At 49.1% G+C, this 19260-nt stretch overlaps 1 protein-coding gene across 9 annotated transcripts in view; it reads right to left on the reverse strand.

Moving 5' to 3' along the window:
• Positions 1 to 19260, reverse strand: part of syne1b (spectrin repeat containing, nuclear envelope 1b) — a 130265-nt gene that overhangs the window by 102007 nt on the left and 8998 nt on the right. For 5 of the 9 annotated variants that reach the window (XM_056591106.1, XM_056591109.1, XM_056591105.1 and 2 more), the window contains exons 2-20: positions 18958 to 19019; positions 14609 to 14704; positions 14397 to 14480; positions 12988 to 13080; positions 11984 to 12156; positions 11583 to 11779; positions 8936 to 9042; positions 7312 to 7419; positions 6247 to 6384; positions 4536 to 4700; positions 4262 to 4374; positions 3844 to 4012; positions 3658 to 3754; positions 3545 to 3565; positions 2682 to 2884; positions 2242 to 2406; positions 1574 to 1726; positions 1041 to 1184; positions 356 to 523 (exon numbers count right to left, since the gene is read on the reverse strand). In XM_056591106.1, coding sequence (XP_056447081.1) covers positions 356 to 523; positions 1041 to 1184; positions 1574 to 1726; positions 2242 to 2406; positions 2682 to 2884; positions 3545 to 3565; positions 3658 to 3754; positions 3844 to 4012; positions 4262 to 4374; positions 4536 to 4700; positions 6247 to 6384; positions 7312 to 7419; positions 8936 to 9042; positions 11583 to 11779; positions 11984 to 12156; positions 12988 to 13080; positions 14397 to 14480; positions 14609 to 14704; positions 18958 to 19019 — 2456 coding nt within the window. Of the gene's footprint in view, positions 1 to 355; positions 524 to 1040; positions 1185 to 1573; positions 1727 to 2241; positions 2407 to 2681; positions 2885 to 3544; positions 3566 to 3657; positions 3755 to 3843; positions 4013 to 4261; positions 4375 to 4535; positions 4701 to 5647; positions 5656 to 5684; positions 5701 to 6246; positions 6385 to 7311; positions 7420 to 8935; positions 9043 to 11582; positions 11780 to 11983; positions 12157 to 12987; positions 13081 to 14396; positions 14481 to 14608; positions 14705 to 18957; positions 19020 to 19260 lie in introns of those variants that run through there. The other 4 variants (XM_056591114.1, XM_056591107.1, XM_056591112.1 and 1 more) reach the window with 3 other exon arrangements.

The following is a 19260-nucleotide window of genomic DNA, read 5'->3' on the forward strand; positions in this document are numbered from 1 at the left end:
TAATATTCTAACTGGAAACGGTAGATATTTTTATGGAATATCTACATAGGCGTACAGAGTCCCATTTCCAGCAACCATCACTCCTGTGTTCACATTGGGACCCCAAACTTTTGAGCCGTTTACATTTACTTTGGGTATGTGACCGATAACAACCAATCCACTTCATGAAATGCGTTATCATCTAATTAAAGAAACTAAACTTTATGTACCCAAAAGAATGACAAACAATTCCAGAGGATAGAAAGTAAAACCATGACACTGATTGGCCGTTAGAAGCACACGTCCCGTGACATGAGGAGACCTGTACATTCATGAGAAAAAGACCTTGCTCTGTAAACACATATTCATCCCAAACCTGGCATTTGAGTTTGAAGTCCCCGGGCCCCTCTGAGTCCCTGGAGCCGGTGATCCGGCTGGCCTTCTCTAGGGCCTGGTAGAAGCCTGTGATGTTCTTCTCCATCTCCTCCAGCGGGGGCAGCAGAGACTGGGACTCTCGCAGCAGCGGCAGGCATCGCTCTCTGATCTGATTGGACGAGAGTGAAACAATGGGATGTAGAGGGAAAATGTTCTGTGGCACTCTAAGATCAGCCGATCACGCTTCAACAAACAAATACATTTACAGACAACATGCATTTATACACAAGACACAGATAGAGGGAGACACACACACTGACATCTACACAACCATATTCTTACTGAAAAATCTTCCCCTCCACACACACACACACACACACACACACACACACACTGAAAGAGACACATCTACCCCCCTCAAACACACACAAACCCACCTACATACACCTACATCTAAATAAAGCTGCTAGGTTTCCAGTAGGTGACAGCCACCACAATAAGAGCGTCATCATAACACTCAGACAAGCAGGGCCCACCTTGCAAGCTAGATTAACAGGAAGATGCTGCTACCACAATAAGAGCGTCATAACGCTCAGACAAGCAGGGCCCACCTTGCCAGCGAGATTAACAGGAAGATGCTGCTACCACAATAAGAGCGTCATAACACTGAGGAGAGCCGGCCACACCTTGCCGAGCTGCTCCTTGACGGTGGCCATGAGGGCCAGCATGTGGGAGACCTCCTCCTCCGGGCTGTCCTTGTTCAGGAGTTGGGCACTGCGCCACGCCGCCTTGCACGCTGCCTCCATGGCCGGCAGCTTGTGCTTGGTCTCCTGGAGGAAGCCAGAGGTGGATGGGATGGAGTTCAGTCTTTTCGCCTTTCAAACATTACGATTCAAAGTGATGTATGGCTCATTCAAACACAGGTCATTAAGGAGCAGGCAGGGGGATTTAGGATGCCTACAGGTAAGGCTGCGGACATTCAGGGATCGAACCTGGAACCTTCCGGTAGGAAGTCACACAACCCTTACCACCACCAGACAATACTGCTCCTTTGTGACTGTTACATGTGGTCGTAGATGTCAATGAGATCATAGAATTTATAACACAGTCAGGGTTCCTCAAAGCTTGCAGCCCTCAAACATAAAAACCAAAACAACACACACACACACACAGGTTCTGAAATGATTTGATGTGCAGCCCGATGGAGGCCCAACAGTACCTCAACGTCCTGGACGAAGGTTCTGACATTGAGGAAGGAGACCTGGACCGGGGCGGTCATCTTCTGGTTGGTGACGTCCAGGAACAGCTTCAGGGTGTTGATCCCCTCCTGGTAGTCCGTCCTCAGCTTGTCCACCTCGTCTGCTCTGGCGTACTGCAGCACAAACCAGCACACACACACACACACACACACACACACACACACACACACACACACGCACACACGCACACACGCACACACGCACACGCACACGCACACACACACACACACACACACACACACACACACACATTTACACACCCACACACACATGTACACCCACACACACACACAGATAGGCATTCAATCGCAAACACAAGCAGCCACACACACAAACAGGTAAATAGGATACAATCTTGTTGGGCTCTTTTGTTAACAGAAATGTTACCGGTGAATTTAAATTCAAGGTATGTTACTAGTAAGTAGCACTATTTAGCCCGTGCTTTAATCCAAAGACACTTACAGCAAATCTATTATTATTAGCATTCCTGTTATTATTTTTTACTTATGAATACATTTGGTAGCTGTGTATCATCTACATTGAGGAGCCAGTAGAGGGTAGGAGGACAGGTAGACCGTGGCCCTTGGGGGGGTATTGTTAAAGTGAATTGAGTGTAAAGGTCCTTTACATGCTTGACTTTGACGAAGAGCTCCCTCCACCTCCCGTTGAGCAGCAGCAGCTGCTGCTTCAGGTCTCGAGACACTGTCTCGTCACAGGTCTCGATCAGGAAGTTCCCCGCGTCGTTCATGTCCATGTGCTGCTGGATCCAGTGGGACAGGTTCCGGAAGAAATCCTGGCAGAAGGATAGAAAGTTGTTGACGATGTCAATGAATGATAACAAATATCTGCTACGTGTCCCTATAAGCGTGTACTTTAATCCATAGGTAATTACATTGAATTTAAACGCAGTTGGTTAATTCAACTAATAAATACAGTACTGTATATATATCCGTTGATTCAGAATTTTACAGTACAATAAAAGCCTCTTGAGTCCTCTCAACATGGTCTGAGTATCGCCATGACAACAACAAACAATCCCATGATGCATTGTGTAATGGCTGCACTCACGCGCTTGGCGTCCTCCGACTGGTTGAGGGTCTGCTCTGCGTCCTCCAGCCAGGCCTGCAGCGCGGCCACTGTGCTGCTGTACTTGTCCCAGTTGGAGATGACCTCCTCCAGCATGCTGCGCACGCTGCGCACCTCCACCGCCAGGTTCCTCCACTGGGCCGTAGCCTCGCCCAGGAACCGGCCCACGCCTTCCGCCTCCTCGGCTGGGGAGGGGAGGGAGGGAGGGAGGGACAGAGAGAGAGAGACAGAGAGAGAGAGAGAGAGAGAGAGAGAGAGAGAGAGAGAGAGAGAGAGAGAGAGAGAGAGAGAGAGAGAGAGAGAGAGAGAGAGAGAGAGAGAGAGAGAGAGAGAGAGAGAGAGAGAGAGAGAGAGAGAGAGAGAGAGAAACAGATAGAGTGAGGTCATTAATGGATTGAAGAATTTCTAATAGTACTATCAGTAAAGTACAGCAGAATAAAGTAGTAGAACTTCTAGTCTGCTCTACTCTATGCTTATGACTCTACTCTATTCTACTGTACTGTACTCAGTGACATGGCAGAATACATCATCACAGTCGCGGGGGATGATCATGTGTGGCCTTCGCCTGTGTCATGCTATAAATAGTGTAGCATCCAAGCATAGCTAATGCTAATGTATCATGCATGATAGCCTTTTACTAGCGTAAAGGAGCTTCATCGGATTATTAAGAGGAAGGGATAAAAGTACAGCCAGGTAGGTGTTCATTGAATCAATTAATAACCCAGGAGACAAGCAAAGGATTGATTAAGGGATTGAACCGATCGCTTAGGGACCACTTAAGGGCAAGCCAATCAGGAAAGAGCATTCCATTCATGAAAGGGTCTAGCACATTATTTTGAGCTTACCTCTGTTACAGTTCTTAGAGCCTATGACGATAATTACATCATTCATTAGAATTCTGGTAGAAACCCACACAAATGACCAGAAATGTGAAACACAACACTGAGAAAGATCTTACCTAGAGTATCAGAGTTCAGATAGACCTCTGCTGCCTTTTTGAGGGCTTTGTATATGATGTCGTACTGGTCGAAGAACTTGTAGCCTTCGATGAACGACTGTGAAGCAGACACACAAAAGCAGAACGTTCGGATCGTTGGACAAAAAAACGAGCGCTACACCCAGTCAGGTGGGGGTGCCTACTCACAACGTAGCCGTCCAGAAGGAGTTCCACAGAGTCCCGGCGGCCATATTTGATGATCCAGGACTTGAGTTTAGACTCAGCCAGGATTAGAAACGCCATCAGGCGATACTTCATTTCCCAGAATTCCATTTTGATCAGGTGAGCATGAGAAGACGTGGACACAAAATTGAACCTGGAGATGGAAAAATAAGTAGACAATTATCGTAATCGAAAATCAATATTTCAGTCAGCTGCTTTGAGAACTTTGCACCATGATTGTGTAATATTGCTTAAGTCCACAAAATAATTCCATTTATTTTCGTGATATAAGTGATATGCTAGTCAAGCATCAGCATGCAAACAGAGATGAAGTAGGAAGGGATTTTTATCAGTATTTCCCAGAAGAGCTCGTGGTTGTTCTGCCCAGGTGCAGGGGTCTCACCGCTCTGCCATGTCCTGGAGCTGCTCCGGGGGGACGGGCACCCCGTTCACAGAGCGGTCTCTGTGTATCTGCTGGAAGGTCTGCCGGTGGGACTCCAGGTTCATCAGGACTTCCTGGTAACCAGACGCACAAACACACACACACACACACACACACAAAAGGTTCAGATAACAGGTTCAGGGTTAACAGGGTTAAAGTTGAAACCTTTTCAAATTCGAAGGGTATCCCCCCGAGGTAAGGCGCATTGCCCCCCCCCCCCCCTCTTTCCCGGTACCTTGTGCTGCTCCAGCTTCCGGTGCACCCCGTTGGCCGTCTCCTCGTGGGCCTGGTGGATGGGGATCTCCTCCCTCAGGGCGATCTCCGCCCGGTGGAGCCAGGCCCCCATCACCCCCAGGGGTCCCGGCAGAGACTTGTCCAGGTGGATGTGCCAGTCCAGCAGCTGCATGGGGAACCCAGCAGGACAGCACGCATGACGACACAATACACATCCGGTCATACAGACACCGGGCCTGTCCACAGAGACCCCGCATGCACTGTCTCTGTCTGTCTCTAATGCTTCCTGGCTGGGAATGAGGAGGGGTAGTGTGGATGAAATCAGGGGGCTGTCCCGGGAAACAAAGCCCTCCAGTGTTCCCCCGGTACCACCTAATGAAGTCTTGTGTGAATGGACTGCCCTAATTGTCTAATTTAATCCAATGGGGGAAGCGGAACCATCCGAGCTCTGCTTGTCTTCTGGTGATTTGATGAGGTGGAGAATTGGGTTTAATTTACTCATGTTTCATTTTGATTTGTTAAATGATAAGGGACCCAACTACGGCATTAGCCTGTCTTCATTGGGAATGTACAGAATCATTCTGAATTGTGAAGAAGCTGAGTTCCCATAATTCAATCTAAAGTGTCTTCCTTAGAAATTACCTCGAACTACTAAATGCGTTTCATATAAAGTACGTTGAACAACAAAATGTCTTTCTTATGAAGTACCTTGAAATAAAACAAATGTCAAGTCTTATAAAGTAATTATAAAGCCTTATAAAGTAATAGCCTGGTCCTACCAGACTCTCGTACTTCATTTAATTTGCACAGAGTCTGGCCACTCTCCATTGACAAACGTTAACTCACTTGAAGGCGGGTGTCTGTTGGAGTTTTAAACTATTGGATCTGCCCAGTGCCACTCTGGATCTACCATAACCAATCGCTAACGTTTGACTACAACAGAAACTAGCGCACGACCTCACACTAGAAAGGCGCCTACTATTTCCACTTCATGACGTCAGCAAACCACTGAGCTGATTCATTTGGTAAAGTATGGCTTCACCTGATTAACAGGCAGTCCAAGACCCCCCCCCCCCTCACCCTGGTGGCCAGCCGGTCCCAGAGCCCCCTCACCCTGATGGCCAGCCATTCCCAGACCCCCCCCCCTCACCCTGATGGCCAGCCGGTCCCAGCCCCCCCCCCCCCTCACCCTTATGGCCAGCCGGTCCCAGACCCCCCCCCCCCCCCCCCCCCCCTCAACCTGATGGCCAGCCGGTCCCAGGCCCCCCCCCCCCCCACCCCCCCTCACCCTGATGGCCAGGCGGTCCCAGACCCCCCCCCCCTCACCCTGATGGCCAGGCGGTCCCAGAGCCCCCCCCCTCACCCTGATGGCCAGCCGGTCCCAGACCCCCCCCCCCCCCCCCCTCACCCTGATGGCCAGGCGGTCCCAGACCCCCCCCCCCCCCCCCCTCACCCTTATGGCCAGCCGGTCCCAGACCCCCCCCCCACCCCCCCTCACCCTGATGGCCAGCCGGTCCCAGACCCCCCCCCCCCTCAGCCTGATGGCCAGCCGGTCCCAGACCCCCCCCCCCCCCTCCCCTCACCCTGATGGCCAGCCGGTCCCAGACACCCCCCCCCCCCCCCCTCACCCTGATGGCCAGCCGGTCCCAACCCCCCCCCCCCCCCCCTCACCCTGATGGCCAGCCGGTCCCAGACCCCCCCCCCCCCCTCACCCTGATGGCCAGCCGGTCCCAGGCCTGCTTGACCAGCGCCTGCTCCACAGACAGCTTGCCGTCCCTCTGCATGGGCTGCAGCAGGGCCTCGCTCTGCTTCTTCTTCATCTCGTACTGCACACGGAAGCTCTTGAACACCTGAGGACCGACACACGCGCACACACAAGAACACAAGCACACACACACATACATGGCCCAACACACAGGCACAAGCAAACACACGCGCACAGGAAGAAGGAGAATCAGATGAAGAGCAGAGGGAATGGTGGAGCAAGGTTATAGCCTTTTGATATTGATATTTACTTCTAACCTTGTTTGTAAGTAGCGCCCAGGCCAACACAGAACAGCTATTATTTACCGCTCGTACATCAGAAGGCATCAAGCGATTTTCTCTAGCCGATGCCATTCTTCGAGAGAGTTCTGTAGCAGTACTGTATAAAGCTAAATCAATGTAAATAAACTTTAACCTAGGCTAATGGAAACTCTTCTGTCTGGTATCTATGCGAGTGTTTACCTGGTATCTATGTGATTGATTAGCTGAGGTGCGTTCAAAGTCGCAAACATAGGCGCACGCTCACGAACGATTTGAAACATGTTCTGTTAAGCGTGCCGATGTCTTCAAACGTTCACGAACATAGGTCAACTGTCAGAAGAGGTAGTTCTCCGTAAGCAGACATGGATCACGGACTGCAAGAGATGTTCTCCCAGATAGAGAGCACACCCCTTTCCTACACATAAAGCAATAGATAAATTGTTTCATATATAGACTATCTACAACCTTACTTCAACTGATGTCTTGTGCATCCTAAAATGTGATCTGAACGTGAAATCTATGTGGTTGTTTACCTGGTATCTATCTGAGTGTTTAACTGGTATTGGACCGTACTAGGCGTGGTTACCTGGCATTGGTCCGTGCTAGGTGTGGTTACCTGGTATCTATCCAGGTGGTTACCTGGTATTGGACCGTGCTAGGTGTGGTTACCTGGTATTGGACCGTGCTAGGTGTGGTTACCTGGTATCTATCCAGGTGTTTACCTGGTATTGGACCGTGCTAGGTGTGGTTACCTGGTATTTGTCGGTGAGGTTTCCCTCGGCCCCCTGGGCTCGCAGAATGTCTCTCTCCAACTGGTCCAGGAACACCTTGAGCTCCCTCAGGGCCTTACGCTCCTCTCTCTGTCACCACAGGGGGGAGAGGGGGAAAGGGGAGAAGGGGAAAGGGGAGAGAGGGAGAGAGGGGGAGGGGGGAGAGGGGATAGAGGGGAGAGAGGGAGAGTGGGGTTGGGAGATGGACAAGACCACCATGAAGGATAAAGGAAGCATGACGCAAACATTAAAGACATTCAAATCCTTATTTTCCGTTACCCATAGGCCAAGTGTCCTGAGGTCGACAACACACCCAACACACACAAGAAATTAACACTCAACATACAAATAAACACCCGCAGCCTAGTTAGTGGATTTGAGCGGGAAAAAGCGAGGCCACGGAGGAGTGTTAGTGTTAGGAGAGTAGTTAAAGAAGTGAGGCTGCGCTCGGTGGCTCAGTGGTTTCAGATGGGACTCACCCCTTCATGGGGCTCTGGTTATTAGTGGAAACACATACCTCAAGCATTTGCTCTATATCGTAGGGGGCGGACTATCCAGAGGAGGGGCGTGGCGCAGCACACAGAGAGAGATGCAAACACACACACACACACACACACACAGCACATAGAGGCGTTAGAACAGAGGCGGGCCGAGGCAAAGGGGGCGGAGTCAGGGGAGGGGTGAGGGAGGTGGGAGACGGAAGGGGATGGGAAATGAAATGGAAACCGGGGGGGGGGGGGGGGGGGGGGGGATGGGGATGCAGCTAGGGAGGCTGTGGGGATGGGGGAGCACTGGGGGGTACACACAGGAACACACACAGGGGTCGCCCAGCACTCACCTGCAGCACGGGGACCGAGAGGGCAAAGGCAGGGATAGTGCCAAGAAGTATCTTAAGGTGTGTTGGAGCGGGGGGGACGAGCGAGAGGGTGATACCGGGTCAGATCATATGATGAAGTGGTGATGAAAGAGAGCACGGAGGTGGTGATGTGATGGGGGGGGGGGGGGGGGGGGGGCGATGAGGTGGTGGCATCGCAGGTGTGTCGCTCAACAAGGTCCTAGCGAGGACGGGGCTCGTGATTGGACGAATCGCAAGCAAAAAGCGCACGGTAACAACCACAATAAAAACCACGAACAGCCACAACACATCTTCACCCAATGCTTGGACACTCCGTCCTCAAGAGGTTGGATCTCCTCAGGGTACACTGAGCAGCGCTGGAGTTCTTTATGGAGGGCCTTAGTGTCTGAAGGGTGCTATAGATAGACACTCGCCTTGCGTCTACACCTACACACTGTGTGTGCTGAGTCTAGGTCCTAAACCTACTCTGGTCTCAATGGCTGTTGAATAGAATATAACCTGCATATAATATTAATATAAATTAATATATAAAGAATACAAATAATAAATCAGCACGGACCAATGTCCCTCTCCACCTCACCAATGGGATTCATCGTTACATTGCACATTCCTGTGTGCTCCTTTATAATAAAAAATAAAAAAACATGGCCGTATCCATAATCCAAAAGCGATAACCATTTCTACATAGGGCTTCATGGGTGTTGTTTCTCCTGGAGGTAGCGGTGGATGAATAGGGCTGTGGGCCGTTACCTGGTCCTGCTGTGAGTCTGAGTCCTGGTGGGGGTTGGGGTAGTGCTTCAGGAACTGAGCCACGTACGTCATGATAGACTTCTCGTCTGGTTTGTCCACATCCACATCTAGCACCACAACAACAAAGGCAGCAACATGTTAGGTTAAGGGCAAAAAGATACTGGGTTCATGTGTCATCCTATAGAGCGAGATGTTAACCCTTCCTGCTCATTAATGATCATGTGTATCTGAAAATTATTTGTGTTTTTAAAAGGTATTGCTATGCTCTGAGCAGGAGAACTTCTGCTTCCGAGTTTTAAAATAAGTTGTTAATGTGGTAAAGGTTTTAGAAGACATTGGGCATTGGGGGTTAGGTTCCAAAGAAGCAAATGAGAGAGGCATTGTAACAAACTCGCTTCAACAGAGTTGGCTACTAATAGAAACACACAACTCTGTAGAAGCGTTTTAGCCGGAATGAGCAACCGTCTTGTGTTTGACTGAATACCTCCCTCGTTATTAACCCTCTATTACAAGGTCAGAGCGAGATCTGGTTGCAACTGGAAATCCTGCTTAGGCACCACATCGCCTGCACATCGACAACACACACCTCCATCATTCAAACTGATTGGTTATTGATCAACCAATCAATCAGATAAATACAAATGGAACAAATAAAATCGTTTTTTATTTTTTTACTAGTCATGTGTAACGATGTCACCAAGTGCACCTGAGGAGACTTTGTCCTCCCACAGATAATATTGCTAACCCCCCCCCCCCCCCAGCCACCCACCCATCCCCCAGGGGGTCATCTATGCACTCTACATGCCACTAATCAAATCTTGGAAGGATCAATAAACCTATCTCCATCCCTTTACCGTCCCAATCCCCCCCGAGCTATAACTGGCCCTCTTCCGGTTCTCCTGAGAGATCATAAGCAGCATCAAAACGCTGTTGTACTGTGTGCTGTTGTACTGTGTGCTATTGCACTGTGTGCTGTTGTACTGTGTGTTGCTGTACTGTGTGCTGTTGCACTGTGTGTTGTTGTACTGTGTGCTGTTGTACTGTGTGTTGCTGTACTGTGTGCTGTTGTACTGTGTGTTGTTGTACTGTGTGCTGTTGTACTGTCTGCTGTTGTACTGTGTGCTGTTGTACTGTGTGTTGTTGTACTGTGTGCTGTTGTACTGTGTGTTGTTGTACTGTGTGCTGTTGTACTGTGTGTTGTTGTACTGTGTGCTGTCCTACTGTGTGTTGATCATGATGCAAGAGGTATTCTCTCCAGCCTACTGCCAGCTCATTAACCAAGTTGTCTACTCTGGTATCTTCATCATCACAATCGTCGTCATCGTCATTGTCCTGATCTTTCTGGTGAATTCGGCTCAGGCTAAAAGCAGCTATAGTTATCTCCCTTCTGTGTCTGAAAGCCACAACAATGGGATCTGTCTCTTGACTGTAGAACAGAAACTCCCCAGATACAGAGAACAACCACAAGCTTAGACCTGAGTTCATGCACTCGGGATCCTCAGGCACTTTGCTAGCATTGACATTGACCTAGCTTTCAATGATGGAGAATCACACTGTGTTGTGTTTTGTTGTTTCTGCTGAATGTATCTTCATAATATATGCTTGGCAGCTTGTCCCTTCGTGTGGACTTTGCATGTTCTCTGTGGCACTGAAGCCCACGCAAGTGTGTGTAGGTGTGTGTGTGTGTGTATGTGTGTGTGCGTGTGTGCGTGTGTGCGTGTGTGTGTGCGTGTGTGTGTGTGTGTGTGTGTGTGTGTGTGTGTGTGTGTGTGTGTGTGTGTGTGTGTGTGTGTGTGTGTGTGTGTGTGTGTGTGTGTGTGTGTGTGTGTGTGTGTGATACTTCTAATTCATTCTACTATGTGTGGTGAGGTGTCAACACACAGAAGGATGGACAGATGCTAAGTGATGGTTCTGAGCCTTGGGGCCTTTCAGACAGATCCCACGTCCCTGACTCGGGCACAACTGACTGGAACAAGAAATCGTTGTCAAACAAAGGATTTCTCAGACGTTGCCTTTTTTCAATATCTTGATTTCGTTTTGTATTGTTCATATCACTAAAAACAATAATGATACATCATCCATGCTCAGCTCACACTCGCCCTCTCCTGCTGTTCCCGGTCAACATATCTACAACCAGCATACAGCATACATATAACCGGCCACCCCACTCCCACTCCCAGGCCCCCGTCTACGTGGGAGCGTGCAGTTTCAGAGCAACCGGTATTCTTCCCACATCCTCCGATTCTTCCCACATGGTGTGAACACGACAGAAATACGGACGATTTGACGGACAGATCGACGGCTGAATGGACAGACACACAGATGTATGTACGCTACCGTTCAAAAGTTTGGGGTCACCCAGACAATTGTTTTCAATGAAAACAAACTCTTTTTTTCAGCGGTGCTAACATAATTAGCACCACATGTTTTTTTTCACCACTGGGATGCTGACGGCGTTTCCTGCCAATTTTTTTTTCCCTTTGGCGGCCCTCAGTCAAATTTTGGGTTCCTAAATTGGCACTCAGTTGTCAAAACTTTGAGAACCCCTGATTTAATGTAACCGTGGTTGATAAAAACAGTGCTTCTCATTAAAAAAATAAGGACATTTCCAAGTGACCCCAAACTTAAAGGTAGTGTATGCGCTCACCTGCGGGCTCCAGCAGTCGGGGGATGCCCAGCTGGTTCTCGGCCAGGCTGAAGGCCTCCTCCAGGTTGTCCCGGTTGCTCCTCCTGCGGACCAGCTCCATGTCCACCAGGTCGGGCCGGATGGCGTGCACCACGGCGTGGAAGGCCACGCCGCTGCGCCAGCTGGGCCCGAAGTCCTTCACCTCGATGCCCTGGCGCCTGGCCGGGGCGGGACAGAGCACGGGTTACACTGCTGCCTTTAGGACGGCCTTCACAGTGTGGGACCTCATACTGAATCATTCTTACAAATAGACGTAGTTCAGTACAGCATAGCATAGTATACCTTAATATTGTATAGTAAGGTATAGTATAATACAGTACAGTACAGCATAACATAACATAGCATAGTAGTAGCTGGCGTACTTGGCCGCCATGCTCTGCACCCATCGGAGCAGGGAGCGCTTGGCGTTGCCCTGCAGCCTCTGCTTCCTCTTGACGGGGGGACTTCCTGTCTCCGAGCTAGCCATGCTGTCCACAGAGGAGTTGCTGGTGGAAAGACCCTCGGCCGCCTGCAGGTTACTGGTCAGCTCCTCAATCTGCACCACAAACAGGGAGGATGCCTTCACTGTAACCATGGACACAGGCCCCTTTTCATTTCTATACAGAACTGATGACATTACTGTTACATTTTACATTCAGGGGATTTTGCTGAAGCTTTTATCCAAAGCGTCTTGCAACAATTCATTCACACATTCACACCCAGACGTCGGAGTCAAACACGCAGGGCGACAGCCAGCTCGTCAGGAGCAGTTAGGGTGAGGCGCCTTGCTCAGGGACACCTCGACACAGGAGCCGGGGATCGAACTAGCAACCTTCAGGTTACCAGTCAACCCGCTCTACCTCCTGAGCTACTGCCGCCCAAAAGAGAGAGAGAGAGGGAGAGGGAGAGAGAGAGGGAGAGAGAGAGAGGGAGAGGGAGAAAGGGAGAGAGAGGAAGAGAGGGATAGGGCGAGGGAGAAAGGGAGAGGGAGAGAGGGAGAGAGGGAGAGGGAGAGAGGGAGCGAGGGAGAGAGGGAGGGAGAGAGGGAGAGGGGGAGAGGGAGAGAGGGAGAGAGGGAGAGAAGAAAAGGGAGAGAGGGAGGAGGAAAGGGAGAGAGAGGAAGAGAGGGAGAGGGAGAGAGGGAGACGGGGAGAGGGAGAGGCGGAGAGGGAGAGAGGGGGAGAGGGGAGAGAGCGAGAGGGAAAGAGGAAAGGAGGGAGAGAGGGAGAGGGAGAGAGGGAGAGAGGGAGCAGGCTGAAGTGAAAATATCTTTCCAATAGACTCTCGTCAGCCGGCGTCAGCGTCTGTGTCCAACGCATGATTTGAGAGACAGCGCTCTTGCTGTGGATCTGACAGGGTTCTGCAGGTTCTGGACATTGGACGTTACCTGGAAGTAAAGGATGATGGTCCATATCAGCCCCAGAACGATGGAGGGCCGCCCGTCTGCAATGTCCGTGGCGTGGATGTTGACCAGTTTGATCTAAAAAAAATATATAGAAACCACGACAGAGATGTGAGAATCAAAGTGGAGATGTCGCCATTGAACAATGACTATATATAATTCATCTTTGAATTTACATAAGATGTGCAAAACCAGGAGAATGATGATGCCAAGCCTCTTCATTTGAAACCAAAATCATCAAATTCTTTGTGTGTGTTTACATGTACACAAGCACACACTCCCATGTAAAGAGACAAGACACAAGAAAAATACCATCTACTTGGCATTCAGGTAAAAAAGAAAACCAGTAAAACAAGCACAGCAAATCCATCTTCTCAATGGATTCATTGGCATTCTGATTGTTTCCATTTTTCCTAGTCCGGTCAACACAAGATTCCTCCAAAACGCATGCCGATAAATAAGCAAATGATTCAACAGCACTACAAAACATAGCAGCAGGAGCAGCCACAGTCAGCGGCAGCAGGTTGTCCAGGCAGAATGACTCCAAGCATACCTTCATTCAGTCAGTAAGCTTCGCCGTGCATCAAACAAGATCGTTGCAAACTGCGTGGGCAGCAGCACACTATGTAACGCTTTTTTGAATTTTTGAAATCTGCGACTAACCGGAGATCCACGATACACAGACTGAAGGCAGACATGGAGGGGAATAGGGGGGGATGTTGGGGGAGGGGAGAAAGGTCAGAGGTCGTTCAGATGTAGGGTGAGCCTCCTCAGGGGAGCCGGGGAGAGAAGGGTTATGTAGTATGACAACACAACGCCTTCCCATCGCACGTGGAAGCTCAGATGAAGGCGCTGTGCCATGGGCTGAAGAGTATGGAGGTGTTTTTATATTTAGGCCGATAGCAGTGCTCCAACAGCCCAGCCAAGTGAATCATCATCCTTCTTGTTTCCATGGTGTTATTTTGTGGACTGGTTAAATATGGAAGATATTCGGAAAGGTTTAAATACTGGCCGCTTGTTATGGTGTTGGATGATAAAGACACTGTTAGGGATGTGAGTTCCAGTGCTGAGGGGAGATCAGCTCAGATTAAGATGAGGGGTGTGAGGGTGTGAGGTACTTATGGGAATGTGCGATCAGGATTGGCAGGGGTGTGAGGTACTTATGGGAATGTTGGATCAGGGTTGGCAGGGGTGTGAGTCCCCGGTGGGGATGTGAGGTTTAGTGGGAATTGGAGCAGGTTTTTTTGAAAATCGTACATTCGGCAAGCATGTGAGATACACATGGGGTTGTGGGATCAAGGATGGCAGGGATTTGAGATCCTGGTTTGGGAATGTGAGACCCTAGTGAGAATGAGAGATGTTTATGGGAATGTGCCATTGTTGTGTTGTCTTACCCTCCTGCCTTCGAGGAAGCGGAGCGCGGTGCCGATGTTGGACACCCAGTGGATCCTCTTGATCTGCCGGCCCTGCTCACAGGGCTGGGGACAGAGCAGCACAAACCAGAGTCAACAACACCCTGCAAGGATCTTTGGCCTACTGGAGCAGGACTCCTACACATTAAGAGTCTCCCCTTTAGAGCTGTGTAGAGCGACACCGCTGGACTCACCAGCCTCTGGCCGGATAACACTTCCAACAGGGCCAGGAGCTTCACCCCATCCTTGATGTCCTCAAAAAGGTCGTTGACCTCTAGGGCGGGTTTATGCTGCAGAGATGGAAAACAAACAAAGTTCAGATTCAAGATGAATCCGGCACAAAATCTGACGGTTGTTTTAAGATCCTACGAGAAGTATTTGTATTCTAATTAAATATGGATAGGAAAGGGAAGAGGCAGCAACGTTGGTTGAAAGAGAGAGGGAACCTGGGACCCGTAGCAAAGGGCCGCACATTGGAATATAACCGCCATTATGGATTCATTTTAGGAAAACATTTGTATGACTGATAACATTCTTTGGTTGTTTATTCTTAAGCTAAAAATAAGACTTCAAAACCGGACGATTGCTTTACGAAAAAGATGGCCATTACTGATTTGTTAAACTAAAACATTTCTCTTTGTTTATTTGATAGACACTAGATGCATTGCCAGCGAGAGAGGAAGAGGAGGAGACCTGGAGGCTGTGTTTCAGAGACAGGACGGTAGCTTGTTAGCAACAAACAGTCGGCAACAGCCTCCCTGCAGCTGAAAAGATGGAGCCTGTGTCTACGAGTGTGGCCCAACGCCATGTCCTGGGCCGTCGCCACACAGTTCAGCACACTTAACCCATACCTACCTACCACACACACACACACACACACACACACACACACACACACACACACACACACACACACACACACACACACACACACACACACACACACACACACACACACACACACACACACACACACACACACACACACACACACACACACACACCTTTAATACCACCACGCCTGCTTCCAGACAGACCTACAGCTGTGGATCATCCCCATAATAAACTAATCAGAGCAGATGTACGGATTCGTCAGGAAGAGCTTTAGGATAAACCTCTGGTGCACTGTGGGAATTCTTTATTTGGCAAAGAAATCAGGTCATTCAACACAACAACCCAGGAGGTGTTGGGAAGGCTGTTAGCTGTATGTTCAGGGGCACACGCGTGTGAAAAGTCCCTCCAGCACTACAGCTTAATCAGACCAAAGACAGGGCATTCATCGCCCAGTATTCCAGTCTTTCATACGATAAAAAACTGTTACTGTTTTACTAATAATACGACTGATAATAATCATAATAATGCTGTGATATTACCGCAACTATAACTTCTACTACAACTGATAATAGTCATTTGCAAAAATACACATTAACAAAATTAAAACAAATGTAACCTCTATTTAGCAGTTATATCGCCAGCATAAAATTGGTTTTCATACAGGCCTAGAAAAGCATGTAGAGTAAGACTAAAGAGTCACCTGACAGTTAACTGCTGTGAAAACACAAAGCAGAGGAATTTATTCCAACAGGAAGCAGGGACAGATAGAGAGGAAACAGACCTCATGGGAAAAGGGGAGTCGAAGTTCAACCTCATCTAGATCACAAACCAAAAAGGACCACTTCAAAATAGAGGACCACAGCTATTTGCAAAATACAATTATGAAACTTTGAAAGATATAGCCTAATCCCAACCTATGAAGATAAATCTGTTGCATGATTTGAGTTCATTAACTAATACTCACTTTAATCCATGAAAATAATTGTTATATTAGATTACAAAGATAATATACCTTTTCTTTTAAATGATGTGCATTTGATAGCTTTAGAGTTCGAACGATTCACTGTTAGATGAATGAAAACATCACAAGGTACTCCTCTGCAGTGCACTGATATCACTGTCGGGGAGTGCTTTCATGACTTGGCTGATTTGAACACAAAAGTTGCCATTGGTATGCATGCAGCACGCTGGACTTAGCCCTTCAACAATGAAGGAAAGACCAAGTCCAAGTCCTCCCTCCTCTGGCCAATCACACAACTCGGATTCCTCTCAAAGTTTTAGAGGCCAAGCTGAAAACTATTGTCAACAGATTACACCCTGGACAAAAGATCCAAACCCTCTCTCCCATGGCTTCCAGCTTAAAACCTAGAGTTTGGGACAGGACTGCGAGTTCCAGATCTCCCAACATTTAAGTGTCCTGGAATAGGGGTGAACAGAAGAAAGGATTGACCCAGAACGATAGATGAGTTCTCTTCCCCGAGCGGATCTTGTACAATAGCTGCAATGGCACAACGTGACGCGTCACCACTGATGTGTATTCCCTTCGCATAGGCCCAAGCATGACACTCACTCTAAAAGCGCTTTGGTTACATAAGCCCGGATATTGTCCCCAGTGCGCCGGCGGTACGAGGGTGTGTGTTCTGTGAGTTCAGGGGGAGGGCTGGCGGGGCGGCGGAGGACTTCTATGTATGGACCTGAGGGGCAGACGGAGACCTGCAGGGTACCTTCACACTCATCACTGTCCATCTGTACCCTGCTGCCCTGACCGGGCTCCGCCTCGCCATGCACACGCACACAGACACGCAGAAGCTCCCACTCAAACGCATGCAAACACACACACACACACACACACATGGACATGCAGACGCAGAAGCCCCCACACACACACAGATACACACACACACCCACACAAACAAACAAACAAACAAACAAACAAACAAACAAACAAACAAACAAACAAAAAGACAGACAGACAGACAGACAGACAGACAGACAGACAGACAGACAGACAGACAGACAGACAGACAGACAGACAGACACAGACACAGACACACACACACACACACACACACACACACACACACACACATACACACACACACACACACACACACACACACACACAGCACAGCACAAGCCTTTACACCAAAGGATCAGTGATCAGAATGAAGTACTCCACAGCCCCAAGCTTCATGGTCAGTCGGTCTGTCCATCACAGCACATGTGTTTTTAAACACATGCACAGCACAGTTCCCCGTGTTCATGTATATGTGGGAACGGTGAATGTGCAAGGCGAGCTAAGACCAACGCTGCAAGTGTCTGTGTTTCTTTGCTTTTACAGAGGTGGTCTGATTCTTATGGCATCTCTGCTACTCTGTCCAAAGGTTTTTATTGTAAGCTGCACTTAAGACTTTGGCAGTTGCTCCAATTGATTATACAGGCTTGGCTGTTCCAGCCTCACCTGGGAGTCCATTTGGATAAAAAACTAAAACATACAAAATATTTTGCCGATGTTAACAATGACTAAGTGAAAATATGCACAGATATAAACATAGACGTCAGTTGTCTATGCAGACTCAATGGACTGCATTATTGACTATGGCGACCTTCCAAGCTTTGTGACCATGTAAAGCACTCAATCAGTAGCACACATTCAGCCGTTCAGACAACGGTGTCCACCAGAAACCAACCAGTTAGAGTGAAGCATCTTCAACATGGATACTCCAACCAGAGCCAGGGCTGGAATCAGCGACCCTTCATGGTTGCCAGACAACCGTACGAATGTTTTCCATTGATCCATTATCCAAAGTGAGCATCAAAATTGAACGGGTACATATTGTCGTGTCACCCAGGAGCAGGTGTCAAGTCAAGGCGTTCACATTCGGCTCGCCCTAATCCAGTTACAGTCTCAGAGGGGTGGGGGAGTGGGGGCTACAGTTGAGACAGTGGACACTGGGATTAGAACCCAGTTCGTTTCGGCTGTCAGCCAAGCACCCTAAGCACTGGGCTGGGCCCACTGCCGACCGGCCCAGCCCCTGCCCTCCTCAGCTGCTGACATGCCACCGTACCAGGGCTACCGGTCAACACGCCTGCCCCGCTGACCCCGATACGTCCGCTGTGGCCTGGATGGTTCCAGAGCACTGGAGGCCCTTGTCTCATGTCCATGTCTGTTACTGCGGTGGAATGCTCTGGTGCCTACAGAGCAGCACCCGAGCACCTCGTCTGGGGGTGGACAGCGGCCCGGAGAACCGCCTCTCACCCAGGAGGCAGAGCTGGGCCACAGATCATGTGACACAGTACGCAGCCTCTCGCTCTCTCTCTCTCTCTCTCTCTCTCTCTCTCTCTCTCTCTCTCTCTCTCTCTCTCTCTCTCTCTCTCTCTCTCTCTCTCTCTCTCCGTCTCTCTCTCTCAATAGCTGTCAAGCTCACACGGCCGGCAGGGCGTATATAAGCCTTTAGAATGAACTGGTTTCACTGCAGATTAAATAGCGTGGTCGGTTGAAGACTTTGGGTCAAATCTCAATCGGAAGAATTTGCTGAGCGATTACACCAATAGATCTTTATACATCTGTGTAGATATAGGCTCCTATATATATATATACACATATATATATAGATATCTATAGAGATATCTATCTATAGATATACAGTAGATCTATCTATATATGTTAGTATCAACGTAACGACAGTGGGAGGAATACCTCTCTTACCTTGGCCAAGTGAGAATTTATCCATTTGGTGAATGTCCTCTTCTGCACTGCTTCCTGCTCATCTGGAGAGAGAGAGAGGGAGAGAGAGAGAGAGAGAGAGAGAGAGAGAGAGAACAGAAATTAAAAGTCAGACAACGCGTTTCAGTACATAGGATGGACGACACGTGTCTCTGTAACTGTTGACGCGGTGTGCTAACCGGTGCTAGCCACCGCTCTCTGCCTGATATGCGAGTACCGAGGCGCCGTGGCGTGGGGGGGGGCTAGTGGTCCCAGAGAGGACGTGCTGTGCCAGCAGCAGACAGA

This window comes from Gadus chalcogrammus, chromosome 5, assembly GCF_026213295.1.
Source record: "Gadus chalcogrammus isolate NIFS_2021 chromosome 5, NIFS_Gcha_1.0, whole genome shotgun sequence".
Lineage (NCBI taxonomy): Eukaryota > Metazoa > Chordata > Actinopteri > Gadiformes > Gadidae > Gadus > Gadus chalcogrammus.